General features: G+C 49.2%; 2 protein-coding genes across 27 annotated transcripts in view; one reads left to right on the top strand and one right to left on the bottom strand.

The window, feature by feature from the left end:
• Positions 1-27,866, top strand: part of LOC100390360 (isoleucine--tRNA ligase, cytoplasmic) — a 71,996-nt gene that overhangs the window by 10,000 nt on the left and 34,130 nt on the right. For 10 of the 26 annotated variants that reach the window (XR_013535164.1, XR_013535165.1, XR_013535169.1 and 7 more), the window contains 5 exons: positions 7,377-7,781; positions 9,048-9,152; positions 11,331-11,451; positions 11,918-12,020; positions 14,386-14,560. Coding sequence is in view for 14 of the 26 variants with exons in the window: in XM_078371627.1 (XP_078227753.1) it covers positions 11,360-11,451; positions 11,918-12,020; positions 14,386-14,560 (370 nt within the window). In the remaining 12 variants the exon portion in view is untranslated. Of the gene's footprint in view, positions 1-846; positions 951-6,240; positions 7,234-7,376; positions 7,782-9,047; positions 9,153-11,330; positions 11,452-11,917; positions 12,021-14,385; positions 14,561-16,304; positions 16,602-21,519; positions 21,595-23,842; positions 24,153-24,253; positions 24,546-27,866 lie in introns of those variants that run through there. The other 16 variants (XM_078371634.1, XM_078371636.1, XM_078371631.1 and 13 more) reach the window with 7 other exon arrangements.
• Positions 999-7,380, bottom strand: LOC100391083 (NUT family member 2G-like). The gene is made up of 6 exons (XM_035298586.3): positions 6,516-7,380; positions 4,802-4,930; positions 3,680-3,819; positions 2,861-3,195; positions 2,273-2,389; positions 999-1,938 (listed from the first exon to the last, which is right to left on the bottom strand). The coding sequence occupies exons 1-6, from the start codon at positions 7,349-7,351 to the stop codon at positions 1,126-1,128; spliced, it is 2,370 nt and encodes a 789-aa protein (XP_035154477.1). The 5' UTR covers positions 7,352-7,380; the 3' UTR covers positions 999-1,125.

Below are 27,866 nucleotides of genomic sequence, written 5' to 3'. Positions count from 1 at the left end.
TTCTTTCTTTTTTTTTTTTGGTAGGAGTTTTGCTCTTGCCGCAGAGGCTGGGGTGCAATGGCGCCATCTTGGCTCACCACAACCTCTGCCTCCCGGGTTCAAGTGATTATCCTGCCTCAGCCTCTGGAGCAGCTGGGATTAGCCCAGCTAATTTATTTTTATTTTTATTTTTGAGGTGGAGTTTTGCCGTTGTTGCCCAGGCTGGAGTACAATGGTGCTATCCCGGCTCACTGCAACATCCGCCTCCTGGGTTCAAATCTGTGTCTGCATCGATTACACACAAGAGTTCAGTCATCATATGGGAAGGGAATCACAGCTGTGGGGGGCTCCACGCGGGACCCCAAGTGCCCCTGAGGCCAGTCCCTGTGGCCACAGCAAGGAGCATCTGCTTCCGCCAGTTGGGCAAGAGTCTTTCCTGTCTAGAAATGGGCAGAAGGACTTCCCCTGCTCCCCACCCACCGTCGTATCCCAAACACACCCGTGTGGATGGATGCCTCGACATCTCCCCTCAGCCCAGGGCCTGAGCTCTTCCTGATGAGGGTTTAGCAGGAGTGACCGCCTCTCCCTGGGTCCATGTTGCGGGCAACTGCCTTCTCCTCAGCTCCCACGGGGCAGAATAAGAGCCAGCCAGCTCTCAACATCCCAGGATGTTCCAGGGATGATGCTAACTAAAGCAGTCGGGGCCTTGTGAGTGAGCGGTGGGAGGGATCAGGGTTTCCTCGGCATCTGTCAGTTCCTGGAGCATCTGAAGGGGCAACCTACACCTGGAGGGACGAGTGGGGCTGGCCTGGCAGCCGTGGGTACCCAGTGCCTGGCATCTCCCGGTCCCTCTGCACTCCTTCACAGACCCCCCTCCACTGAGCAGCACAGCCCTGAGGACAGAGGCAGCAGCCCGGAGAGCATTTCCAACACAACTGTACTTATTGAGATTTACACAGGAGACTCCCAAGGTATTGCTCCCCTCCCTCCCACCCTTCCCTTTCCCACCCTTTCCCATCAAGCTAAGGCCCAGCAAGGTCAGCACTGGCGGAGAAGTCTTTGCTTTGAGGCACCTGATGCCCTGAGGGTCCGAGAGTTGAGAGCCCCACCATTGGGGATTGGCACCAGAGAGCCTGCCCTGTCCTTCTACTGGCTACGATGCTGCTTTTTCTTCTTCTTAGAGAGCAAGAGGTCACCCTTTCTCTTTGGAGACTGTGAGGGGTTACCCGGCCCCCAAGCCGGGGATTGTGCCCCAGAGACTCTGAGCCCAGGCCTTAGGTGGGGCGTCTGAACAGCAGGGGATAGGCCTCTGCAGAGAGCTCGCTTCTTGGAGGTGGTGGTGGGCGTGGGCACGGGCACGGGAGCGGGAGCCGGTGCTGTTGCTGGGCTGAGGCCTCTTCTCTTTGCCCTCCGGGACTGAAGAGCTCCCTGGGGTCCCCGTCCTTCTGGACTGAGAAGGCCCGAGGCAGGGACAGGGCTCTGGGACAGCTTCCAGGGCCGCAGCCTGTAGTGGGTACCCACGACAGAAACCATGCCAGGGATTTGCCTCTCCTCCCCACTTGACCGCTTACACAGCCTGCGTGACTCCTTGACAGGAGAGGCTCCAGGGAGACCCCAGGTGTCCTGGGTCCCCACGCCTGGGCAGGTGGGTCTCTGGTCCTGGGGAGGAGAGTCTGGCAGGGCGGCCCTCAGCCTGCCAGAATCCAGCCTCTCCAAAAGCACCACCGGGTTTTTGGCCACCCCAATGCACACTCTGCCTTGTCCCTGAGGGTCCCGGGCAGCCGTCTGGGGTGGGCAGGTTTTCATGCTGACCCCTTGTTGGGGGCCAGGGACATCTCTCTCTGCTCCTCGGCCCGCTGCAGACTTGGAAGAGATGGAGTCCAGCTGGGTGGTGCCATGACTAGGGGCTGCCCTCTTACGCAGTTCCTCCTCCAAGGATTGGAGGTGCTTCTCTGCTACCTGCGGGGGGAAACAGGGCATTTTCTGGCGCTGCCCCACGTGTGAACAGGGCCCAGGGTGGTGGAAACCAAGGCACTTGGGCGGCAGGCAGGGAAGCCTGAGGCAGCTGGGCTTCCTGTCAGAGACAGAGGGTGTGTCTCTGCCGGGCATCTTGCTTGCTGGGCCTCACTGCAGTTTGCATCCTGACTCCCCTCCCTGGCTCCTCTCCATCCTGCTCCGTCTGAACCTGCACCTCCCCACCTCGGAGCGGCCCCCCAAGAAGCCGAGCATCCCCCAGAGGGTTGGGGTAGGCAGTCAGGTGGGGCACCTGGGTTCCCCTCCCTCCCTGCTCTACCTGGGCCAGGGTGAGTCCTTCCTCCTGCTCCAGCTGCTGGCTTAGGGCCAAGAAATCCATCTGTGGATCTGGGGAAAGCAATTCCTCCAGGAATCGGGGGTGAATGACGGCCTCCACCTGTAAACAGAAGGAAGATGGCGGGGGCATGAGGTTCCCGGGCAGGGAGTAAGGTGGAGCCAAGGACACCTGGAGGAGATGCAGAAAGCAGTGAGGGCCCCGTCCCCACCCTTCTGGAGCTGTGTTATATCAGGGCGACCACCAGCTCCACACACAGACCGCAGACCTGGTAGCCTACACACATGCAGACAGACACACACAAACCACACACAGACACACAAACAGACCCACATATGACACAGGAAAATAGACACAAGTAACATACACACTCCACACTCACACCCACACCAACACAGAGTAACCAGTCGCAGATACAAAGACACAGACACACTCACTGCACAGACCCTCAAATGGACGGCAACACACACAGCCATCTACTGTGGAGTCACTAGGGAACGGAGCTTAATTCCAAAGACCTGCGAGTGCCACCCCCTGGAATCCTGCAGACCCCAGCACTTGAGGCCAGCCCACCTTGGTGACGAAGTCTCTCTGGGAACACAGATGGTTGACGTAGCTCAGGACGCCTGGGTCTAGAAGCATCCCATCCCCTTGCTGCTCCGCTTCGCCCTCTTCCCATTGTCCCTCGAGCTCCCCCGTGGCCCCAACGGGAGTCCCCAGCAGCTCCTCCATGATGTCCACATACTCCTGCACCACTTGAGGGGGTATCTCCTCGGGGGCCTTGGTCTCCGCCGGCTGCTGGGGCCTGGGTGGTGGCAGGTGGGCCTTGGTCTCCGCTGGCCGCTGGGGCATGTGTGGTGGCAGGCAGGCAGGCGGGGCCTTGGGGCCGGCCTTGCTGGGAAGGTACACTGAGGCAGGGAGGGAGGAGGATGGGCATGGTGAGGGCTGCTCCTCCTGCCTGCATCACACAGGGGAGGGCAGGGCTCAGGGACCTGAAGTGGGTCCCAGCTGGGTCAGGACCACCTGAACCACAGTACCCCTGGAAGAGACGCCATAGGCGGGGCACTTGTGAGACAGCATCATTTTGGAGGAAGCTTGGAGTCACTGATAGACGCTGAGTACTCTACCCGCTCATCCCTGCTTCCTGGGCAGATTGTTGAGTTTTGGAATGGCGAGGGGAGAGAGTAGCTAGGAAACGTGACCAGGTGAATACCCACTTCATGACCACGGGCAGCCCAGCACTCCCCCCGCCCCCCCCCAGCTCCCCTGAGCTGTCTTGTCGGAAGGAACAAATCCCTCTCTTGAAGGGAGGCATGGGGTGTGGGGACAGTGGCCTCCCTTGGCCCTTCTGGCCTTTGCCGTGGCTCCCGTGGGAATGTGGGAAGCCGTTACCTGGCTCCTTGACCACCTCAGGGGCTGACGGTCCCTGAGGTTCAAGCCTCGGCAGGGCTGGAGGAGGCTGGCCCTGGGGTCCCTTCATCCACTGCGACTTCTGAATCTGCATCTCCTCCTCAGCCTCAAACTCCAGGAACCTGGGGTGAAGAAGGTGCAGGCCGTGCTGAGAGGGTCCAGGCCCACTTCTTGCAGGACCAGGCAGCAGCCGATGGCAGGGATGGGAAGGCGTGCCTCGGGCATGCTGTCCGGGCCCTCCCTGGGGCCCATCCCCTAGTCCCAGAGGGAACTGCTCCCAGAGTTCTGGGCTCTCCCCTCCTCACCCGGCCCCTACGGAGCCCATGGCATCCCCAGGGCTTTCTGAGTTAAGTGAGGGCTACAAGGCCCAGGAGGGCACCACGGGTTCCCCTCCTCCAGCCTTCAGCTGGCCAGGGGTGGGGTTTCTGGTAGAAGGCGTCCACGATGTTGCCCAGATGCAGGAGTCCTGAGGTTGGGACTGTGGGTCCCTGAAGGATAACCCGGGAAGATGAGGCCTGGGAGACCCCTGGTCGGAAGGAAGCAAAAGCTGGGCCCAAAAGACAGGGCCCCTTTCCCCTGAGGCTGAGGCTGCTGTCTTTGTGTCTTAAAGGAGGGGACTATGAGAAGCAAAAGCAGGCAGGCCAGAGATGGGTCTCATGGTGTCCTGGACGCAGGTCTCCCCTGACCCAGCGCAGGTGTCTCCACTCCTGGCCAGGCTGCGATGGGTGAAAACGGACTTCTGGCCGCTGCTGTCAGGAGAGTGCACCCCGCTCTGCCTATAGTTGCCAGAGCCCCTTCTCCCCATCGTCACAGCTGTCGGTGATCTCCTTTGGGTTGCTACCTCCCTGACCCTTAGTGTCAGGCAGGGGTTGGCCCCAGGTCGTGCCAGCCAGGCAGGGCGTGGCTTTTCACCAGGGCAGGACAGAGACCCCAGAGCACTGTAGGAGGGAGGAGCAGCTTCCTGAGGGCGCCAGGGGCCCAGGAGGGCCTGTGTTTGTCCACATCCTTCTCATGCTCCACGCTGAAAAGTCACCATGGCCACCGGGCCTCTGTTACCCTCTCTCACCCTGCCGTGTGGGCTCTGCCCCAGCACCCCAGACTCACTTTGCCGCCATCTGGTAGAAGATCTTGCGTTCAGAGTTGCTCGTGTGCTGCCATTCCCGCATGGCCCACCGCAGTCCCTCCTCCATGGTCATGCTGGGCTTCCGCCGGGCCAGGGATCTGAGAACCGGGCTGTAAGGCGGTGCAGTCAGTCCCAGTCCGTAAGCCCACCTGGTCCCAACACCCGGTCCCTGTCCTGTTCTTCCCCACGTGGGTGGGATATGTTTCCCAAGATGAGTCAGCAACACAAGCCACCGGCTGGCCTCTCCAACTGCCCCTCGAGTCCTCAGTATTACCGTGTTGACAAGGGAACTCGGTACTACGGGTGTAACATGAGTGTCCCCATCAATCCTGTGCTGAAGCCCTAAGCCCCGGTGTTTCAGTGCTTGGAGTTCATCAGGGTTAGAGCAGGTCATGAGGGTGGGTTCCCATCATGGCATCCGAGCCCCGATAAGGGCAGGAGGAGACACCAGGGCTCTCCCTCTTAGCTGCAAGAGGACATAGCCAGAGGCAGCCCTCTGCATCCAGGGCACCAATGTGCTGTTGCCTTGATCTGGGACTTCCGGCCTCTGGAACTGGGAGATGCGAATTTGTCCTGGTAAAGCACCCAGTGTATAGGACTTGTTTTGGTAGAGGCCGAACTGGCTGAGACAGCGCACACGCAGAATGACCGGGGAGCGAGGGTTAACGTGCAGGTTCCAGGGCCCAGGACTGAGGATTTAACCAGCTTCCTGGGGACTGTGGAGCAGGGCAGCAAGGCAGCCCCTGGGGACGCAGCCTCAGGGTCCTGGAGAGGAGCAGAAACCAGAACCAAGGCAGAGCGGCATGGAAGCCCAGTCCAGGCCAAGCCTGTGAGCCCGGGGCGACTCCACTCTGAGAATCAGGGTCCCCCAGTACACCTGGACTCGGCTCCAAGGGAGAATGCAAGCAGTTCCAGGATGCAGGGCAGCAAGATTTTTTGGGACACAGATGGGGCCTCCTTAACACCTACACCCTGGGCAGGGGACTTGGCTAGGGGACTGGCCAATGTGTCGCCTGGTGGGTGTGCTCAAGCTCCCGTGGTGTACAGGTTTGCTCATCTCGGGGGACACGGGGTCACAGAGGCACTGCAGGATGGAGAGAGGGAGGACTGGGACTGAATCAACAAACTCTGAGATGCTGGCATTGCTGCCTCAGTCACCACAGTCCACGGCCCTGGGTTGCCGGGCTCGTGGTGGTGCACTCAGAGCCATCACTGGAGCCGGTGGCTTTGGAGGGCACTGTCCTAGATGGCCTAGTCCTGATAATGATAGTAATGGGGGGTGGGGGGTGGGCGGTAATCATAACAGCTGTCATGTGATGTGTCACAGTACGTGCTGGGCACCTTGCTACATGCGTCATATGTGAGCTCAAGTCACCTCTTCACCATCCTCTGAATGAAGCATCATTGTCCCTTTTTCTAGAAGGGATCAAGGGCAAAGCTGCAGATACCTGCCCAGTAAGAAAGGATTGGCTGGACTCATGGGACAGTGAGGGGCAGGTGAGGTGAGGCCCCCTGAGAGTGTGTCCTGAGCGGCAGCCAGATGAATGTTGCTGAAAGTGTGCCCTTTCGTAGCTCCACCCGTCGCCTTCCAGACCGCCCCATAAAATCCCCTGAAGAGCGTGACCTCCCATTCATCCGGCAGCCTCTTGTATGGGTGAGCTGCAGGATGAGTTCCGGGGCCCCGAAGACACTCACATGAAGAAACAGGAAAGCGCTTCCGTGTCCGGACTCTGGGGAAGGTGCCTCCGGGCCAGGGGCTTGTAGCGCTGCCAGAGTCGGAAGTTCTCATACACGCTCTTGGGGTTGCAGGAGTCATCCGGTTGGGCCTTGGCCTGGGAGGGAGCCTGGCTGCCCTCTCCGTGAGCCCCTTGTGGCCATGGACAAGCATTTCCTGGGGCCATGATGGGGGCCAGCTGGGGAGCCGGTGGTGGTGTTGGAGGAGGAAGGCCCTGGGACCAGCCTCCCTCGAAGGCCTGGGTGCCCCCAACGATGTGGGCAGCCATAGCGGGCACCACGGGGGCAGCTGCCAGGGGTCGGGGAGGTGGACACACGACGCCCTCACAGACGGCACCTGGAGCCCGCCAGACGAGGGGGGCCCGAGTTAGGACCAAGGTCTGTGCCCGAGGGGCGTTCACAGGCCCCACTGCTGTCATCATCTGGCCAAAGATGTTGGAAGCCCCAGTCCAGTTTGGGCCGCGGCCATCCTGTCCTGCCACCAGGGGAGTCCTGGGGAGGGCGGACAGCACTGGAGGGCCGCCTGGAGGAACCACTACAGTCACGAGGGGCGGCCCGTGTGCTGGGCCGGGAGCAGGTGTGGCGAAGGACAGAGCCGTGAACACTGGCACGGAGGCGCCAGGGTTCTCGGTCACACCCGGTTCCAGCACTGGGCATGCTGTGGAGACAAAGGAAAGAGGTGAATGAGCTGGGGTCTCCAGGTCCGCCCTAGTCACTGGGGAATCAGAGGGGTGTCCTACAGCTGAGGGCGTGTGACAGGGAAACTCTGCAGCTTGCAAGTGTCCCTGAGTGTGCATCGCGTGCTCTGTTTCTTCTCCACAGGAGGGTCGCTTCACTACAGAGCCTGGCAGTTAGCCAAGATTGCACCACTGCATTCTAGCCGCGGTGACAGAGGAAGACTCCGTCTTGAAAAAGAAACGGTGAAAGAAAACCACTGGATGGAAATCTCTCCCAAGCCAGCACCCTGTGAACCCTGAAGATAAGCCATATGACTTATCACATCCAGTGTGCAAGTGATTGTTCTGGCACCATGCCCAGCAAGTGCTAAAACATGGGTCAGAGTCAGGCTACACTTTGCTCAGTGCTCGGTGGTCCTGGCTGCCACTCGGGAAGCTCTGTTCCCAGGGAGCAGGTCTGAGAAGCAGGGGTGGACTTCCCTGAGATAACTGTCATCGCGTAGCCAGCAAGAGCGGTAGCGGCCCACGATTGGAGCACGGCCAGCAAGCGGTGAGCAGTGGGGCTGTCAGGGGAGGTGTCCTGGGATTTTCACAGCTGCTGGTCATGTTACAGTAGGTCGTGGGACGACAAGCCCATCTCTGGTCCTTTTCCTTTGAGCTCCCAGGAACTGAATATAGTAACCACAGGCCGGGTGTGGCAAAGTCGTCTGGAGCTCATCCCTGTTCACTAGGACCTCATGCAGCCTCCACTCACGGGGCATAGGGATACAGCACATGCACCTCATCAGTCAGGACACACATCCTAGTTGAATAATAACAGTCATAACAGGACCCTCTTCCTATTTGTGCGGTACTCTCCTTCCTCGACTGAAAAGGAAACCAGTCTTTCTGGACCCTTCCACTGAGAACCAGCAAGAGTCCACACCTGTCCCCTGTTGGTGAGGTAGTAGACATGGAATAGAAGCAAATTCTTCCTCTTCACAGTAACACAAGGTTACTAGCAGAGGACAGGCCATGAGCTAGCAGACAAGAGGAAGTGGGTCTGAAGGAAGACCTGAGTTTCCCCAAAAGGACGAACAATTCAGAACAAGCTGGGAAGCCCAGGCCGTGTTGCCTGAACTTCCCCAACTGCCGCCACCCCAGTTCAGGTGGTAAAGCCAACAGCCACCTGAACTGACAGAGAAGCCACCTCTGGGGAGGGAGCTGAGAGGCTGCGGCAGTTACAGTGGCCCCGGCCTCGCCCACCCAGAGGCTGTCACTACGTGCTGTGTCACAGCCAACACACCCAACGGTTTTCTGGCCGAGACCACTTCTCCCCATTCCTCCCTGAGATCCAGAAAACTCCAGTCCAAATCCCTCTGAACACTATGGAAGGGCACCTTCCAGGTGCCTGAAGACACAACACAGGGCTCACAGGCTTGCCTATTATCCTCCCTGGGCCACCAGCACAACACGATCCCAGATCCCACCACTCCCTACAAACACACGGTGACATGACCTGTGCCCCTCTAGAGAGAATCAATACATCCACTCCATCCTTTCCCCTACATGGTGTATTCCCCCAGGCATCTTGGTCTACCTCCAAGGAGTGGTCCTCCCTAACCACAGACTCAGGATGCCATGGCCCTCCCCAGGTGTGGTGTCTTTGGGGACATCCAGATCTCCCTCCCTCCCTCTCTTTCTCCTTCCCTCCCTCCCTCCCTCCCTCGCTCCCTCGACACTAGCCCTACCAACTGTCCCCTGGGGCTGTGTGAAATTTGAATTCCCAAGGATTTGAAACATGGCAGAGACTTGGATGATGCCCCTGTCCCTACAGACTCACCTCCATTTGAAGCCATCCCCTCAGGCTGTCTGACAGTTTCCACAATGAGAAGAGTCCTCCCAGAGAGTGACCTGCCTCAACAGATTCTCCTGAGTTCAGGTAGGTCGGTGAAAATTTGAAAGTGAGTAGGTTTAGAACATAGGATCCCAGACATTCTGCAGAGGGGGAGGGGTGGCGCAGCAGGTACCGGTAGGGGTGGGGGACATTCTGTGAAGGGCTCCAGCCGGTAGGCAAGAACTGAGGTTTCCTTCCAGCCGGAGGGCAGCAGTGCAGACTGTGTGCGCCTCTTGAGGCAAATTTTAAGTTGTCCCTCTGGCTCACAGCACAAAGCTTCAACCTGCTGTCCCCTTTACTTCCATTCTTTGTCAACAGACCTACTTTGGTGTCTCTCAACCCATGCTTCTTCCCACTCGGGCTCTTTCCCACTCTTGATGAATCTCAACAGGGGCTACAGGTCCTGAATGCAATTTAGCACACTTCCTAAGAACCCTTGTGTTTGTCAGACGATCCACGTCTGGATCCTCTGCCTGCTTCAGGCAGAAACTTTTTGCTAGAAAGCCTCAGTCTGGGAAAGAGTGGCTGTGCGGCCAGAAAGCCTTTCATTCTGTTTGCCAGCATGTTGTGCTGGTACTAAATGTTTATTTTTTCATCTTTTAAATGATGTTAATTTAACCAAGCAATACTTTTGCATGGTTCCAGATTCAAATTGTGCACAGTGGAATAGGCAGTGACCAGTCTTCCTCCCACTTTCTTCCTGTCCACAACATTTTCTTTCCTGTAACAAACGAGCGTTCTGATTCTTTTTCCTCTTTCCAGAGATATAGTATACAATCAAAAGGATAAGGAAGCTATTTTTGCTGTCTGCAAATGCTTTCAGGTTTTTTTGGGTGAAAGGTATATTGCATATACATATATATATATGTATGCATATATATTTTTTTGAGACGGAGTTTCGCTGTTGATACCCAGGCTGGAGTGCAATGGGGCGATCTCGGCTCACCGCAACCCCCGCCTCCTGGGTTCAGGCAATTCTCCTGCCTCAGCCTCCTGAGTAGCTGGGATTACAGGCACGCGCCACCATGTTCAGCTAATTTTTTGTATTTTTGGTAGAGACGGGGTTTCACCGTGTCGATCAGGTTGGTCTCGATCTCTTGACCTCGTGATCCACCCACCTCGGCCTCCCAAGGTGCTGGGATTACAGGCATGAGCCACCGTGTCCGGCCCTCAGTTTTATTCTTTAGGGTGAAAATGGGATGGAAGATTGTGCCATGGCCCTAGAAACCTTGTTTAGTGTTCTGCTTTCCCTTTGCAGACTTACGGTAAAATGGGTGGCTTCTTTCTAGTACCCTTTGGCCTGCGTGCTGCCTTCGGTACCCACTTGCTGCGGCGTCCTCCTTGTATGTCTATTCTCTGTTACTCCACCAAAACCAGAAATAGACGTTTTATATAGCAGCTTATAGCTGTAGTTTCTTTTCAGAAATCTTGTTAGCTTATACATGTTAAGTAAGGACTAAGACATACTGGATGTTTTCTTCCAATCTCTGGTAGTATAGTGTATGTCAGGGTTCTTGGCTCGAGAAGGAGGATCTACGGTGCAAAGAAAGACCTCATCTTAATGTGGATTGGCGTAATTGCGAATGAGGGCGAAGTTCTTTGGCTAACACCTGTCCTAGCAAGTATTTCGTAAAAAATACTTTGACTTAGCGTTGAGAGGAAAACATGCAAGTAGTTGTTTGATGTATGTTCCTGTCAGTTCAAATATTAGTTAAATGATATAAAAGTGGAAAGCCTTCAAGTTTCTTTTTACCCTGTTTCTGCTACTCTATCTCTTTATAAGGCTCCCGTTTATTCCTTAACTGAAGGAAAATCTGCTTTGTACAAGGTTCTGTGCCTGATCCTCTCCATACCTGATCTTATCTCCTTCATCCCGTGAAGCAGAGGGTGTTTTCCCCAGGTTACAGATGAGGTTTCTGAGGTTTGGGACAGTCAGTCCTCTGTGCATATGGACTTGGCTGATCTATCATTAGGTTCTCCTGTTTCTATTTTAGACATCCTTCAGAATTCTAGAGATACTTTGGGTTTTTCTGGCTATAGACCTACAGCTGTGCTTCAGGGCTGTGAGGCCATTTCTCTTTCATGGGGCGTGTTTTGTAACCTCATGCCCATTTCAGTGCATGTTACTGTGTTGCTAACATGTTGAGTTGTTTCTCAGTGTAAATGAGGTCAGTTGTTGATGACTGCATATGACTGACATGATGTCCTGTGTCTTCATTACAGGCTCCCTACACGCCTTTCCTCACTGAATTATGTACCAGAATCTAAAGGTGCTGATTGACCCTGTTTCTTTTCAAGACAAGGACACTCTCAGCATCCACCACCTCATGCTGCCCTGTGCTCGGTAGGAATCAAATAGAAGTGTCTCACCTGTGCCAAGGAGGGAGGGTTGCTCAAGCCTGTGGGGGAGAGGAGGCATTTCCCGGTTCCAGCTCCCTCTGTGCCCTGCCTCCCACCCTAGCCCCCAGCTGACGTGAACCCCTCCTCAGGCTGCATGATGGGGCCCACATTGCTACATGGTAGCAGGGATGCTTGGTATGGAACCCTGTTGTAGAGCTGCAGCATGTGGGGTGTGGGCATGCCCCGTGGGGCCCCTTAGGGAGGTGCCGGGTGCTGAGGCAGGCTCAGCCTGCCGCCTCCTTCTCTGTTTGTCCCCCAGGCAGGCACTGCGCTGCCCTTCCCCCAGTGCCTCATCAGGAGGGCCTGGCCACACTTCGTAGCCTGACCCTCTTCCTCACGTAAGCAGGCCTAGTGTCTTGAATTTTTCTTTTGAGTCTAATCTCTTTCATACTCCTACCTCTACCATTCAGAGAAGAGTTGATTGATAAGAAAACACAGAGTGCAGTACCTCGGATGCAGTCTGCGATTGAACTTGAATGCGTGATCAGAGACCGCAAAACTATTCCCAGAAAGGTTTGAAATTTTACTCCTATTTTACATGGCACCGATCTAAACATTTAAGTCTTTGGGGTGTTTTCTTAATATAGAGAGCTTCCAGCAATGGCCTTTTTTCTTTTCTGCAGTGAGGGTGTGAATGACTTTGTACTAATCCAGCCTGACTAGTCTAGGGCTTGAGGTTCAAATAAACATTTAATATTCGTTTTTCTGCAGTTTAGAGGACTGGCTGCTCAGTGACCTTTCCCCTCCCTTTTCCTCGTAGTATCGTTTGAAAGAAATTGTGGTTATTCGTTAAGATCCAGAAGCTCTTAAAGATGTCAAGTCTTTGGAGAAGTATGTCATTTAAGTAAGATGGATGACTTGTCTGTTTTGGGTACAAATAGACTTTTCTTGAGAACAGTATTTTGATGGATAATCTTCAATAATGTACTCGTTGACTGCATTTAACAATAAGTGATATTTTACACTCTTCTTGGAATCAACATAAATTTGATGTAATTCTTTTTAAAATGTTTCAGGATCAGTGAATTTTTTACCTATCACCTATCATCTTCATTAACATCTTTTCCCTGAAGTACTTCTGTTTTCTTTTTTGAGGGAGAGTCTCTCACTCTGTCAACCAGGCTGGAGTGTAGTGGTGCATTGCCACAACCCCCACCTCCTCCTAGGTTCAAGCAATTCTTCTGCCTCAGCCTCTTGAGTATCTGGGACTACAGGCACTGCCACCACGACCAGCTAACTTTTGTATTTTTAGTAGAGGTGGAGTTTATCCATGTTCGCCAGGAAGTGACGAGTGCCCTCGCATTGGTTATAAATAGTCAAGGCACTCTCGTTGTGAGCCTCTTTCCACTCCATCTCTCCTGGAGTCTCACTTCCTGGCTACTTCATAATTTAAATGGTTGCTTTCTTGTTTTTTGAAATTTAGGTTTCTGATTACAAACAAAAGCTATGTATGTACATATATGCATATATCACTGTATGCATATTGGGTAGGTACCAGAAGTGGAATTTTTGAGTCAAAGTTTTAATTACGGTGTCAGTTGTCTTCCTAAACATGTTTATTTCATTATTTTCAAAAAACGAATAACATTTTTTATGATTATAGAAAAGAATTTTTTTTTATTTCATTGGTTATTTTCACGGGTAATATTTAAAATCGCTATTATAGAAAATATTAATTTCTGCATTTGGTTTTCAGTTGCTTGAGAATTCTAGAGAAATATGAGAAACTAAAAGTTAGATTGTAAATTCTGAAATTAGTGCCTGTTGTTATGCATAAAATAGGATTTTTTGTTTTGTTTTGTTTTGTTTGAGACAGGGTCTTATTGTGTCACCCAGGCTGGAGTGCAGTGATGTGATCTTGGCTCACTACGACCTCCATCTCCTGAGCTCGGGCACACCTCCCACTTCTGTCTCCCAGATAGCTGAGATTAGGCAGAGTAGTACAGCTTTTGTACAGATGGGGTTTTACCATGTTACCCAGGGCAGGCAAACTCCTGAGCTCAAGCAGTTTTCCTACCTCGGCCTCCTGAAGTGCTGGGATTACAGGTGTGGGCCACTGAAAACATTTTAAATAAATTACTTTAGTCACTGGAAATGAGATTAATGTAGGTAAATATCATGGCAAAACTAAACATTCCATAGTTTGCTTCAGACTGTTGTTCTCATGAGATCTCGTTTTCCCATCTACTGTGCCATCACCGTCCCTGCTGTAATCCTCAGTAGCATGACTGAAGCATGAAGAGTTCTGTTTACCTGATTCATCTGCTTCGTTGATAGTTAACCTCATGGTACTCTGAAATGGCTCTCACAAAGGTTACCTCTGAGGGATGAAGTTTATATTTCGGGTTCTGGGGTCCTTTTTCCGTTATGCTCAACTGTCTTGGTAGATCTTCATAAGAAACATTTTTTCTTACAATACAAGTCACTGGTTTTAAGCGTATTTATAGAATTGTACAACCATCAGCAGAGTTTTAGAACATTTTCATCATCCCAGAAAGACACCTAGTGTTCATTAGCACTCACACCATTTTCCCCTCGATCACTGACCAGTTCCCGGCATCCACCAACCTATTTGCTATCTCTGGACATTTCATATTAGTGGAGTCGTACAATTTGTAACTTTTATGTCTGGCATATTTCAGCTAGCATAATGTTTTACATTACTTTACGTTGTAGCATGTATGAGTGCTTTAGTCCTTCATATTGCTAAATATTTCATTGCATGTGTCTACAGTATTCTTTTTTCCATTCATGGTTGATGGACACTTGAACTGTTCTTACTTTCTGGCTGATGGGAGTAATGTTGCTGTGGACATATGTTTTTGTGAACATAGGTTTTCATTTCTCATTTTTGTTTCCTCTTGTGCACTAACTATAGGAATTGAATGTTCAAAAAGTTACACCGTCTACAGATAAAAACAAGTACGGCATTTGGCTAAGGTCAGAACCGGATCACATGGTCCTGGGGAAGCGTCTGAAGGGAGCCTTTAAGGCAGTGATGACGTCCATCAAGCAGCTGAGCAGTGAGGAGCTGGAGCAGTTCCAAAAGACTGGTAGGTGTCTACACAGACAAGTGCGCACCGTTCATGTCCTCAGGCTGAGGGATATTTTGTATTTACCTCATTGTTTGAGTTTAAAATTGCCTCCTTTGCTTTTATTTTCTTTTTTTTTGAGACGGAATCACACTCTGTCACCCAGCCTGGAGTACAGTGGCGCAATCTTAGCTCACTGCAACCTCTGCATTCCTTATACTGGAGTGAGGATAAAGGGCTGAGCACCACTGCTCAGCAAGGCCAGGCATCTGGGAAATGTTAACAGTCTATCTGCCTGTCCTAAGTTGGGTATTTTGATACTGGCAAGCGTGAGTCAATGTAGCATTTACACTAGTTAGGTTTTTAACTGATTTGAACTGGTCTCCTCATGAGCCTGAATTCTTCGTCTCTATAAGCTTGAGTCCTTGGCATGCTCACTGACTATTGTCTTAGATTTTAAAAATAAAACAAGATGGCTGAGTGTGGTGGCTCACGCCTATAATCCCAGCACTTTGGGAGGCCGAGGCGGGTGGATCATGAGGTCAAGAGATGGAGACCATCCTGGTCAACATGGTGAAACCCCGTCTCTAATAAAAATACAAAAAAAAAAAAAAACATTAGCTGGGCATCGTGGTGCATGCCCGTAATTCCAGCTACTCAGGAGGCTGAGGCAGGAGAATTGCCTGAACCCAGGAGGGGGAGGTTGCGGTGAGCCGAGATCACGCCATTGCACTCCAGCCTGGGTAACAAGAATTAAACTTTGTCTCAAAAAAAAAAAAAAAAAAAAATACTTCTCAATGCCTTGGGGGCCGAGAAGTCCAAGATCAAGGTGCTGGCTGATTCGATTTCCGGTTAGAGTTCTCATTCTGGCTTGCGGATGGCCACCTTGCCATGACCTCATATGGTGGAGAGAGTGAATGGCCTCCCTGGTGTATCTTCTTATAAGGGCACTAATTCTATCAGATTATGGCTCCACCTTTATGACCTCATTTGACCTTAATTACCTTCTTAAAGACCCTGTCTATAAATATAGTTACACTGGGGGTTAGGCTTTATATTAGTCGGTTCTCACGCTGCTAGTAAAGACATACCAGGAACTGGGTGATTTATAAAGAAAAGGGGTTTAATAGACTCATAGTTTCACATGGCTGGTGAGGCCTCACAATCATGGCAAAAGGCAAATGAGGAGCAAAGTTATGTCTTAAATGGTGGCAGGCAAGAGAGCTTTTTCAGCAGATCTTTCATTTATAAAACCGTCTGATCTGAGACTACTACAAGAACCATATGGAGGAAACCGCCCCCATGATTCAATTATCTTCAACCTGCCCTGCCCTTGACAAGTGGGAATTACTACAATTCAAGGTGAGATTTGGTGGGGACACAGACAAACCATATCGGGCTTCAATATGTGACTTGAGGGTACAAAATTGAGAGCTGCCCTGGGATCCTGAATGGTCTACAGCAGCCCAGAGGTGGCTGAGGATGTGGCTGAAGCATTTCCTTGCAGGGGCCACAATACCAGAGTGAGGTACCAGATCTGTACCCCGTTTAAAAATCCAGCATGTGCCATGGTATATTGCTGGCACTTGGCAAATATTTATTGAAAGAAGCTGTTGTGCATCTTCTTTTTGCATGTGTAATAGGAGTGTCCCTTCTTCAGAAGTCACCCTTTCTCGAACATTCTCCGAATATCAGCTCCAGATCTGTAGTAAGTCCATTTGAGTCTTCAGTAAATGCTGATATGTTTTTTCTCTTTTTCTTTGAGATGGAATCGCACTCTTGATGCCCAGGCTGGAGTACTCTGGCTCAATCTCAGTGCAACCTTCATCGCCCAGGGTGAAGTGATTCTCCTTCCTCAGCCTACTGAGTAGCTGGGATTACAGGCCTGCATCCCCATGCCTGGCTAATTTTTTTGTTTTTAGTAGAGAGAGGGTTTCACCATGTTGGCCATGCTAGTCTTGAACTCCTGACCTCAGATGATCTGCCCACTTTAGCTTCCCAAGGTGCTGGGGTTACAGGCATGAGGCACCACACGCAGCCAGCGCTAGTGTGTTCTGAGAAATCCATCCTGGTGGCTGTTTGTTGTGTTTTTCTCTGAATAGCTTTATTGCTTCAGGCCTCTCTGTGGTTACCTATGGCTTCCACCTTTCCTCCTACTGCTGTTCTTTTCCTATGCTACTTTGCTTTAAACATCCTTATGATCAACTAGAGCTGGCTCCAGGACAGCACAGACTCCAAACTCTGGCCCAGATTTGTTTTCTGCCTCAGAAATATGTGTTGTTACAGCTGTAGATAGCCATCAAGATGTCGCCTAGCTCATACAGGCAGGTCTGCTCTCAGAGGTTCCACTGGGAGAATGTAACAGTGTTCTGGAGCTTGATCGTCTCCTGTCATAGTGATCTCTGAAAAGGTCTTGCTACTCACCTGAGCACTTAGATCAAATCCTCCAGTGGCCTCTGAGAAGGTGTTGCTGGTTTGTGAGGGAGAAGCGATGGGAGAGAATGGGAGAAAGAGAAGTTGCTAAGAAGTGAAATAAGAAGGAAAGAGGAGGCTGGGCGTGGTGGTTCACGCCTATAATCCCAGCACTTTGGGAGGCCGAGGCAGGTGGATCACGAGGTCAAGAGATCGAGACCATCCTGGTCAACGAGGTGAAACGCCGTCTCTACTAAAAATACAAAAAAATTAGCTGGGCATGGTGGTGCGCGCCTGTAGTCCCAGATACTCGGCAGACTGAGGCAGGAGAATTGCTTGAACCCAGAAGGCGGACGTTGCGGTCAGCCGAGATCAGGCCATTGCACTTTTGTCTGGGTAACAACAGCGAAACTCTGTCTTAAAAAAAAAAAAAAAAAAAAAAAGAAGGAAAGAGGAAAGATACTACAATTTAAATTAACTCAGGGCCGGGCATGGTGGCTCATGCCTGTAATCCTAGCATTTTGGGAGGCCGCAGTGGGTGAATTGACGGATGAGACCAGCCTGGACAACATGTGAAACCCTGTCTGTGCTAAAAATGCAAAAAATTAGCAGTGAGTCACGATCACACCACTTCACCCCAGCCAGAGTGAGACTCTGTCTCCAAGGAAAAAAAAAAAAAAAAATTAATTCAACTCAAACTGGAGTATGCATCTGAATCACCTACAATGTTTGTTACGCACAGATTGCTGCGCCCCTCCCCTGAGTTTTAGTTTAGTTTAGTTTTTTTGAGACAGAGTCTCTGTTTCCCAGGCTGGAATTCAGTGGCTTGGTCTCGGCTCCAACTCTGCCTTCCGGGTTCAAGGGATTCTCCTGTGTCAGCCTCCTGAGTAGCAGGGGCCACAGGTGTGTGCCACCACGCCTGGCTAATTTTTTGTATTTTTAGTAGAGACACTGTTTTACTGTGTTAGCCAGGACGGTCTTGATCTTCTGACTTTGTCATCCATCTGCCTCTATCTCCCAAAGTGCTTAGATTGCAGGTGTGAGCCACCACGCTCGGCCTCCGCTGAGTTTTTGATTCAGTAGATTTGTGATGGGGACCAAGCATCTTCACTTCTTTTTTGAGATAGATTCTCACTCTGTCGCCCATGCTGGAGTGCAGTGGCATGATCTCAGCTCACTGCAACCTCTGACTCTTGGGTTGAAGCAATTCTCCTGCCTCAGCTTCCTGGGTAGCTGGGATTATAGGCGCTTGCCACCACACCCAGCTAATTTTTGTATTTTTAGTAGAGATGGGGTTTTACCATATTGGCCAGGCTGGCCTTGAACTCTTGACCTTAAGTGATCCGCCTGCCTCAGCCTCTCAAAATGCTGGGATTACAGGCGTGAGCCACTGCGCTTGGGCACATTCTTGTGTCTAACAAATTTCCAGGTGATGCTGATACTGCTGGTCAGAGGACCACACTTTGAGAACCACTGACCTAACCCCCAAACTGGTTGAAGATGATGCACTCCATCCCAGTATAATATTTTTCTCTTCATGATGGGTAGGCAGATCTGCTCTTTCCAAAATATCCTTGCAGCCAGCAGCCAGACCCATCTGTTTGTTCATACAGTAGCAAGATGTCCAACAACTCTCTAAGGAACTTAATGAGCAACTTGGATCCAATTCTTCATTGTCTGTCAGAGGAAAGGCATCCATGCTTGGTAATGAGCCTTTGGTGGCTCTAACAGGCTCTGTGGCCAGAACAAAGCGCCTTGTCATCTCCCTGAATGATGGAGCCTTTTTTATGGTGTTGGACAGAAAACCTAGTGAGTCACATTCTCCAAATAGCACAAACTCATACCCAGTGAACCAGGGGGAGCAATGAGTGGTCTTTCTACTCTCAGAAGGCTGTTTCCATCTTGGTGGTGTGGAGAGGGTGTGTGTCCCACAGTATGCAAAGGCCTGGGACTTGATGGCCACTGCTTTCTCTCACATCTCTCATCAGCATGTTGTGGACACCTGCAGAGTCCTACACTGAACCAAGCATACTGGGGGGTGGGGGCATCAATGATGAAATGCATCCAGAATCCGCTTCAAAGTTAAGCCTGTGACACAGCTCCAGAGTACATTCAGAGTGAAGGCTCAGGAAATGTCAGCCATGATTTTTTTTTTTTAAGAGACAAAAATCTGGCTCTGTCACCCAGGCTGGAGTTCAGTGGCGCAATCTCAGCTCACTGCAACTTCTGCCTCCAGGGTTCAAGCCATTCTTGTGCCTTAGCCTCTTCAGTAGTTGGGATTACAGGCATACTTCACCTCACCCAGCTGATTTTTGTATTTTTTAATTTTTTTTTAATAGAGACGGGGTTTCACCATGTTGACCAGGCTGATCTTGAACTTCTAGCTTCAAGTGATCTTCCTGCCTGGGCATCGCAAGGTGCTGGTATTACAGGTATGAGGCACGGTACTCTGCCAACTCTTATGGGCCTGATTAAGAAGAGCGTCCCATTCATAGCCTGGGATAGAACTCTTTCGTGATACAATTCACAACTCCTTCTGGGAGGACATTAGCATTCCTGATAAATGCTGAAGCAATTTTCTGATAAACTTTAACAAGATTAAAACCTCTCTGGGGAAATTAGCTCCCCAAACACTTGGGTGATTATCACACTTTCTTTGTCTTGTATTCAGTTTAATAATGATTATCCAACCATTCTCTTTTCCTTTGAAATATCCTTAACAAAAGGGAAGTATTGACTTGGCTTTGTGACAAGCTTAAAATAAAACTTCGACACATGCTTATAACAAATTTTTGTGGGGAAAAAAAATAGTCATTATGGAGACAGGACATAAAAATAGTAGCTAACACTTATTAAGTACTTACTGCTTGTCAGATGTCATATTAAATGCCCAACAACTCTTTATAATGAATTGGGTTAAAATGCCTCTGGTTTTTTTTTTTTGAGATGGAGTCTAGCTCTGTCACCCAGGCTGGACTGCAGTGGTGTGGCTCATTGCAACCTCTGTCAGTGAGCCTTCAGGTTCAAGCGATTCTCCTGCCTCAGCCTCCTGAGTAGCTGTGATTACAGGCACCTGCCACCGTGCCTGGCTAATTTTTAGTAGAGACAGGGTTTCACCATGTTGGCCAGGCTGGTCTCGAACTCCTGACTTCATGATCCACTCGCCCCGGCCTCCCAAAGTGCTGGGATTACAGGTGTGAGCCACCGCGCTCAGCCAGTATTTCTCTTTGACTTAAAAGATGCTGATATGGTTTGGATATTTGTCCCCTCCAAGTCTCATGGTGAAATATATCCTGAATGTTGGACATGGAGCCTGGTGGGAATCTGGGTCATGGGGATGGATCCCTCTGAAGTGGCTTGATGCTCTCCCCATTGTAACAAGTGAGTTCTTGCTCTGTTAGTTCACAAGAGAGCCGATTGTTAAAGGAGCCTGCACCTCCTCCTCTCCCTCTTTGCTCCCTTTCTTGCTATGTAATGCACCTGCTCTTTTTCTTTTTCGCCTTCTGCCACGATCAGAAGTTTCTGAGGCCTCACCAGAAGCCGAGCAGATGCTGGTGCCATGCTTGTATGGCCTGCAGAACTGTCCACTAAACGTCTTTTCTTTACAGATTGCCCAGTCTCAGGTATATCTTTATAGGAAAGCAGAATGGACTAATACAAATGCTAAGAGAGGCTGAGTGATTTGCTCAAGATCAGAAAGCCAGTGATGGGTAGAGCCAGGTTTTGGATCCAGGCCTGGCTGAGTCCCCAGCGTAGCTAGCTACAGCTGCATTCTTGTGCTTTGCTGGGGGAATTGCAGCAGGAGATAAAGAGTGAGATAATCTGCCTGGCATGGTGGTTCACACCTATAATCCCAGCATTTTGGGAGGCCAAGGCGACATCATCTGAGATGAGGAGTTCGAGACTAGCCTGGCCAACATGGTAAAACCCTGTCTCTACCAAAGATACAAAAATGAGCCAGGTGTGGTGGCACACGCCTGTAATCCCAGCTACTTGGGAGTCTGAGGCAGGAGAATTGCTTGAACCTGCAAGGCGGAGGTTGTGGTAAGCTGAGATTTTGCACCATTGCACTCCAGTCTGGGCAATAGAGTGAGACTCTGTCCCTGTCCCCCGAAAATGTGGGATAGTTCCTGAGAAAGGGGCAGGTATAGGGCTGTGGAATCACAGAGCAGGGAGAATGTTCTCCCAGGTAGAGCGCTTGGGAATGGGACGTGGGGGAAAAGATAGTCTACTGCAGAAGAGGAAGTGGGGGAGGGACTGATGGAGACTTAGCAGGACATGCCAGGAGCAGCTGGAGGTTGGGCAGAGGCACAGCAAAGGCCCAGGCACATGTGAAGGCGGTTGTTGAGTTTAATCACAGCTATGGGGTCGATCCTTCGTCCTGTGAACAGTATGAGCCCTGCAATCCAGTGTTGTGGACCCTACGTGCTGCTACTTGGACTTTTTGAATTACTCTGGATTCAGAGAGCACAGCAGCCCGGTTTCATCACTTACTGGCTGTGTGACTCTGAGCCAGAGGTTTCCTCATCTGAAAACTGGGGGTAATGATAGTAGCATCTCCCTCATAGGATTGCTGTGAGGATTCAATGAGATAAACCTTAAATTAGCACATGCCTGGCAACTACCAAGGGCTCCATGGAAAGGTGAGATATTACTGCTTTACTGTGTAATTGAATTCCTGGTGGCATTATAACATTATTTTTCAGGAGACTTGTGAAAAAATCAACTTTTCATAAAAAAATACTTTTAGACTTTAAAAAGTCACAAAAGTAGCACAAAGAATTCCTTAAAATCTTTCACCAATATTACAAATATACACAGAAAGAAACCCAAATATATACGTAGACATATATATGCACACATAAAGATATAACAGGTATATACATATTTCCCCCTGAACTCTTTGTGAGTCAAGTGCAGACTTGTTGGCCCTTTACCCCTAAATACTTCAGTGTGCATTCTTTAAAAGCAAGGACATTCTCCTATATACAATTATAGCATAATTGTACAACATAGTACAATTATCAAAATCCTGAAATTAACATCCGTACAATACTATTATCTAATGATCAGACCATATTCAGATTATGTCAGTTTTCCCACAATGTCCTATATAGCAAAAGAAAGTCTCCACTCACGTCTTGCATTCATTTTCCCTGTCTCTGAAGTCTCCTTAAGTTGGTAACATTTCCCCAGCCTTTCTGTGTATCTCACAACCTTGAGATTTTTTAAGAGTGAAGGCTAATCACGTTGTAGAAAGTTCCTCTTTGGGTTAGATTGGTGTTTCCTCACAGTTTGATCTAGGTCGGGCATTTTGGGCAGGAACACCATAGTGACCTAGTCAGTGCAACACAGCCTTGTGCACGTTTTTGTTGACAACTTTATTTTTAAATTCTATTTATTTATTTACTTACTTTATTTCTTTCTTTTTTTTTTAAAGACGGGATTTCACCATGTTGGTCTTGCTGGTTTTGAACTCCCGACCTCAGGTGATCCGCCCACCTTGGCCTCCAAAGTGCTTGGATTACAGGGGTGAGCCACTACACCTGGCCTATTTATTTATTTTTGAGATAGAGTCTCTGTTGCCCAGGCTGGAGTGTTATGGCATGATCTCGGCTCACTGCAACCTCCACCTCCAGGCAATTCTCCTGCCTCAGCCTCCTGAGAAGCTGGGAGTACAGGTGCCTGCCACTACACCTGGCTAATTTTTGTATTTTTAGTAGAGACAGCGTTTCACTGTGTTGACCAGGCTGGGCTTGAACTCCTGACCTCGAGTGATCCAACTGCCTTGGCCTCCCAAAGTGCTAGGATTACAGGTGTGAGCCACTGCGTCTGGCCCTTTGACAACTTTAAAATAGGGTTTCCAGATGGGAGGAGGAAGATAATTACTGAACCACTTGCATGTGGTATCAAGTCCTTCAGGTATAAGCTATCTACTATCTCTGCATTAACCTTGCACTTATTTAGTAACTTAAATGTCCCTTGCATGTGTCTTTATCAGTGTACCCTGTGTGTTTAGAATTATTAGACTATGTGTGTTTATCAATACCCTTAAGGACTATATAAACGTGAATCTCACAAACTCTGAGTCTGTACATCAGTGTGCCTAGGAACTTCCAGGGTTCATGCGACATTCCCAGGCATGGCCAAAAGATGGCGCTGCAGGCTGCACTTTGAAAGCAGTTTACTTTCTGGAGAAACCTGGGCTTTGGTGAATTCAGGATTATTTCTACGAGGAGCACTTGATACCGCCTCTTTCCTCCTGGGAATCGGGCCTTTCACCACTGCTATCTTTTTATCACTTCATGGTGACTTTTCTGGATGCCCCATGACCTCCCAGGAGTTGGAATTCACTTTGTGATGAAAAAGTAATTGTGGTTTTGGAAAAAAAAACAGAGATTCACTTTTCAATTCCTAAGCCAGAGATGATCACTCCTCAAGGTAAAGAGAACACTCCCCAGTTTTCTGAAGAGCAAACCAAGAACTATTAAAGTAGTAGTAGGCCTGGCACAGTGGCTCATGCCTGTAATCCCAGCACTTTAGGAGCCGAAGCAGAAGAATCACTCAAGCCCAGGAGTTCCAGACCAGCCTGGGAAACATAGCAAGACCACATTTCTACAAAAACTAAAATTAGCTGGGGATGGTATGTGCCTGTAGTCCAAGCTACCTGGGAGGCTGAGGTGGGAGGATCGCTTGAGCCCAGCAGGTAGAGGTTGCAGTGAGCCAAGACTGTGCTATTGCATTCCAGCCTAGGTGACAGAGAGAGAGCCCCTGTCTAAAAAACAAAATAATAAAACAAAGAGCAGCCACCATTCTTAGGGCTAAGGTAAAGTTCCCCCCTCAACTCCCTACCTTCATTCTTGCAAGGCTGAGATCCAGACTTTGTTGCAGAGGGCACAGCTGTGGTTCCCTGGATGGCAGAGAAGCCATGTGGTCTTTGCTGGTAGAATCTGCTAGAAATCTGTTCTCTGGAACTTGCAAGAAAACTGTCCTCTATGGCATGAGAGAATGAGAGAAAGTCATTCACAGAGAGGTTTCTTACTGGAGGCACTCTGCTACAAAATTTCCAAAGGCGGGGACACTGGGGAAAGTTGCTGGCCTTGTGGTGCTGCTGGCTGCTGTGCACTGCAGGATCGGCATCCTGGAGTAGCTGCCTGCATAGTAGGAGGCTGCTGAGTGACCACACCTGAATCAGGAAAAGGTGGGCTCCTGGAAAAACCCTTGAAAAGGGATTAAACTTGTCTAATTTGTCCATTTTGCACTTTGATCTTCTCTCTTTTTTTTTTTTTTACTGGACAACAGCATCCCTCGGGAGCATGAGGAAGAAGGCGACATTCTCAGGATGGTGGAGAGAGAAGCTAGGAGACTGGATATGTGATGTCCCACTGGTGCTCCCCTGTTAACTCTGATCTGCCTTTCTTCCTATTCCTCATTAAAAAAAACAATCTCTGTCTTGACTGGGGCACTTTTATTTATTTTTGGTTCCCTGCAGTTGAATTTAATTCCCACTGATAGAACTGTGTCTAGTGCAAAGACTCATCTGGGTATGATTGTCATGAGATCACTTTAGCCAATAAACAGAAATTATGTGAAATCTTTTTTGTGTGTGTGTGTGACAATCTCACTCTGTTGCCCAGGCTGGAGTGTAGCGGTACAGTCATAGCTCACTGCAGCCTCGAACTCTTGGGCTCAAGCCAGCCTCTCACCTCAGCCACCCAAAGTGCTGGGATTATAGATAGAAGGTACTACGTCCAGCCAAAAATCACTTTTCATAGTTTACACACATTGACTTTCTTAGATGACAGGCAAGTCATGATTATAAAAAAAAATATTTCTGAGCACTTTTTACCCAATATGTTTTTTTAAAGTTTGATATCTAACACCTGTACAAAAATGGACAGTCATATGTTGTACATCTCAAAGAATTTTCAGAAGTTGGACACAAACATGTAACCACCCAGATCAAGAAATGATATTATTCACACCCCGGAAGCACCCCCTCAATTACCCATTCAGTCAGCACTTATACAAAGGAAACTGCTTACTGACTTTTAATGACGTAGATAGTTTTGCCAATTTTTGAGTGTTACATAAGTGGCATCATATAGCATTTGGTTTTGGTGTCTGCCCTCTGTTAACATGTTTGTGAATTCCTTCATATCATTGCCCTGGGAAGACACGGGCCAAGCTCAAATCCTGAGGAACAGCTTGAGGGAAATGATGCATGTGAGATGAACAGGCATTGCTTTTCACTGGTGTATGCTGGGAAGAAGCAGTCCATGGCCAGGTTGAGTAGCTGCCAGCCCATCACATTCATCAGGAAGCTCATCTGCAACTCTGATACACAGAGCCAAGGTTCTGCGGCCAGAAGGATGGCTGAGATTCTCTAGACAATAACTCATTTGGACTCACAAACCTTTTGAATCATTGTAATGATCCTTTGGCACTTTGTGGAAAATGAGTTCTGTCCTCTGTACATAAAAAGGTGTGTTCAACCAAGTGTGGTGGCTTACCCTTGTAGTCCCAGGACTTTGGGAGGCCAAGCCAGGCAGATTACCTAAGGTCAGGAGTTTGAGACCAGCCTGGTCAACATGGAGAAACCCTGTTTCTACTAAAAATACAGAAATTAGCCGGGCATGGTTGCACTCACCTGGAATCCCAGCTACTTAGTAGGCTGAGGCAGGAGAATTGCTTGAACTCGGGAGGCAGAGGTTGCAGTGAGCTGAGATTGCACCACTGCACTCTGCCCTGGGTAACAGCAAGACTTTGTCTCAAAAAAGAAAAAAAAACCTTTGTGGTCAACTTAATATGGGCCAGCCCTTTGAGTTATATTCATTATAGTATATAGGAATGTTTTATGCATTTTTCTGGATGTCTGTAGTATTTCATAATAAAAACACATGCAAGGGACATTTAAGTTACTAAATGAAATAAGTTAATATATATAGAGTAAATTGCTTATTTGTTCTTCTGGTAGACTGCATTATTTGTTCAAAACATTTGCAGCCACTCCATCTCAGTCCTTCCTAGCAGGCTCTCCCTACAAGTCATCCTTGCTGGAGGATTCTATTTCCCATGACATTGACATTAGGTGCAGCCATGGGATTTACTTTAGCCAATGCAAGATGAGTGGGAGTGGCCTGTGGCACTCCAGAACAGAAACTTTCAGAGCAAGAGGATGGTTCTGCCACTTCTCTTTTCCCTCTGCCATGATAATGTCAATGTTCCAGATAACAGTTGCTCCTGCAGTCTGAATCTCAGGATGACGAGGGCCTGGGGAAGAGCTACAGCTGATGTGTAATGTGAGTGAGAAATAGGCCATGGTGGTGGGAAGGTGCTAAGATCTTGGGGTTCTTTGTTCTGCAGCATAACCTGGTGAAATCTGACTGATAGGCACATGGAATGTTTTCACACCATAATAGCTAGTTAAAATAAATAGAAGAGTCCTCTGGGCTAATCCTGACTTCTGTAGATAAGGAGGTGAAGGGAAGATAATTAACAAACACCTAGCCTCGAATTTCTCTTTTGTAAAGGGACTTTGGAATTAACTTGAAAAATTGGGGTAGGGTGCACTCTGACTTGTACCCATATCAAAAATCAACTTTCTGCATGGTCAAGTATCAGAGAAATTTAAGCCCTCTAGCCTTTTTTTTTTTTTTTTTTTTATTAGAGTAAATAATTTTTGGCTGGGCACGGTGGCTCATGCTTTTAATCCCAGCACTTTGAGAGGCCGAGGCAGGTGGATCACCTGAGGTTGGGAGTTCAAGACCAGCCTGGCCAGAACCATGAAACCCTGTCTCTACCAGAAATACAAAATTAGCTGGGCATGGTGGCAGGTGCCTGTAATCCCAGCCACTTGGGAAGCTGAGTCAGGAGAATCACTTGAACCTGGGAGGTGGAACTGAGATCGCAACGTTACACTCTAGCCTGGGCAACAGAGGGAGACTGGTTTCAAAAAAAAGAAAAGATTAAATAATTTAAAAAATAGATATTTTTGTAAAAGACACACTGGGAGGAGGAGGTAAGAGTTACAACAAAAGAGTTAATAAGGTCTTGTTCAAGGAAAAGTGGAGTCATAAAGTACCTCCTGGACATTAGAAATACTGGTGCTTATGGGCTAGCCGCGGTGGCTCACACCTATAATCCCAGCACTTTGGGAGGCCGAGGTGGGTGGATCATGAGGTCAAGAGATCGAGACCATCCTGGTCAACAAGGTGAAACCTCGTCTCTACTAAAAATACAAAAATTAGCTTGGCATGGTGGTGTTTGCCTGTAGTTTCAGCTACTCAGGAGGCTGAGGCAGGAGAATTGTTTGAACCTAGGAGGCGGAGGTTGTGGTCAGCTGAGATCATGCCATTGCACTCCAGTTTGGGTAACAACAGCGAAACTCCGTCTCCAAAAAAAGAAATACTGGTGCTTACAAATTTGTTACAGGATCAGGAGACAGAATAAAAGGAACAAAATGGAAAGGAGAAAGTGAAATGTAAAACACTATAGGAAAAGCAAGGAAACTTTTAAAATACTATAATTTTTAAATTTTTAAGTTAAAAAAACTTTAAATTATTTTGTAGAGATGGGATCTCACTATGTTGGCCAGGCTGTTCTTAGACTCCTGGGTTCAAATGATCCACCACCTTGGCCTCTGAAAGTGCTGGGACTACAGGCATGAGATACCTCGCACGGTGAGAATACCGTATTTATATACAACTTGATAAACTCCCTGATGTTGCAGAGGAAGTGAAAAAGAACATCATTAAACCTGTAAAGCCTGGTTGCTGCTCACCTGAAGGCCACACAGAGTCACCCTTGTGAGATAGGACTGGCAGCATCTCTCTATCCTTGTGTTATGATTTGGAGGCACTGTGTTCTCTCCTCACCACATGTGTGTGTGTGTGTGTATATATATATATATATA

The sequence above is a fragment of the Callithrix jacchus genome, chromosome 5 (genome assembly GCF_049354715.1).
Source record: "Callithrix jacchus isolate 240 chromosome 5, calJac240_pri, whole genome shotgun sequence".
NCBI classification, from domain to species: domain Eukaryota; kingdom Metazoa; phylum Chordata; class Mammalia; order Primates; family Cebidae; genus Callithrix; species Callithrix jacchus.
Note: the sequence above shows the minus strand (reverse complement) of the source record. Positions and strands in the feature narration are given on the sequence as shown.

What these genes read in the sequence shown, in the direction of transcription:
- LOC100391083 (XM_035298586.3), bottom strand. Translation starts at nt 7,351, where the DNA reads ATGCACACTCAGGGACACTTGCAAGCTGCAGAGTTTCCCTGTCACACG. An exon ending in GCGCTTTCCTGTTTCTTCAT is followed by an intron (nt 4,931 to 6,515) that starts GTGAGTGTCTTC and finishes ACCGCCTTACAG; the next exon opens with CCCGGTTCTCAGATCCCTGG. An exon ending in TGAGGTGGTCAAGGAGCCAG is followed by an intron (nt 3,196 to 3,679) that starts GTAACGGCTTCC and finishes TCCCTGCCTCAG; the next exon opens with TGTACCTTCCCAGCAAGGCC.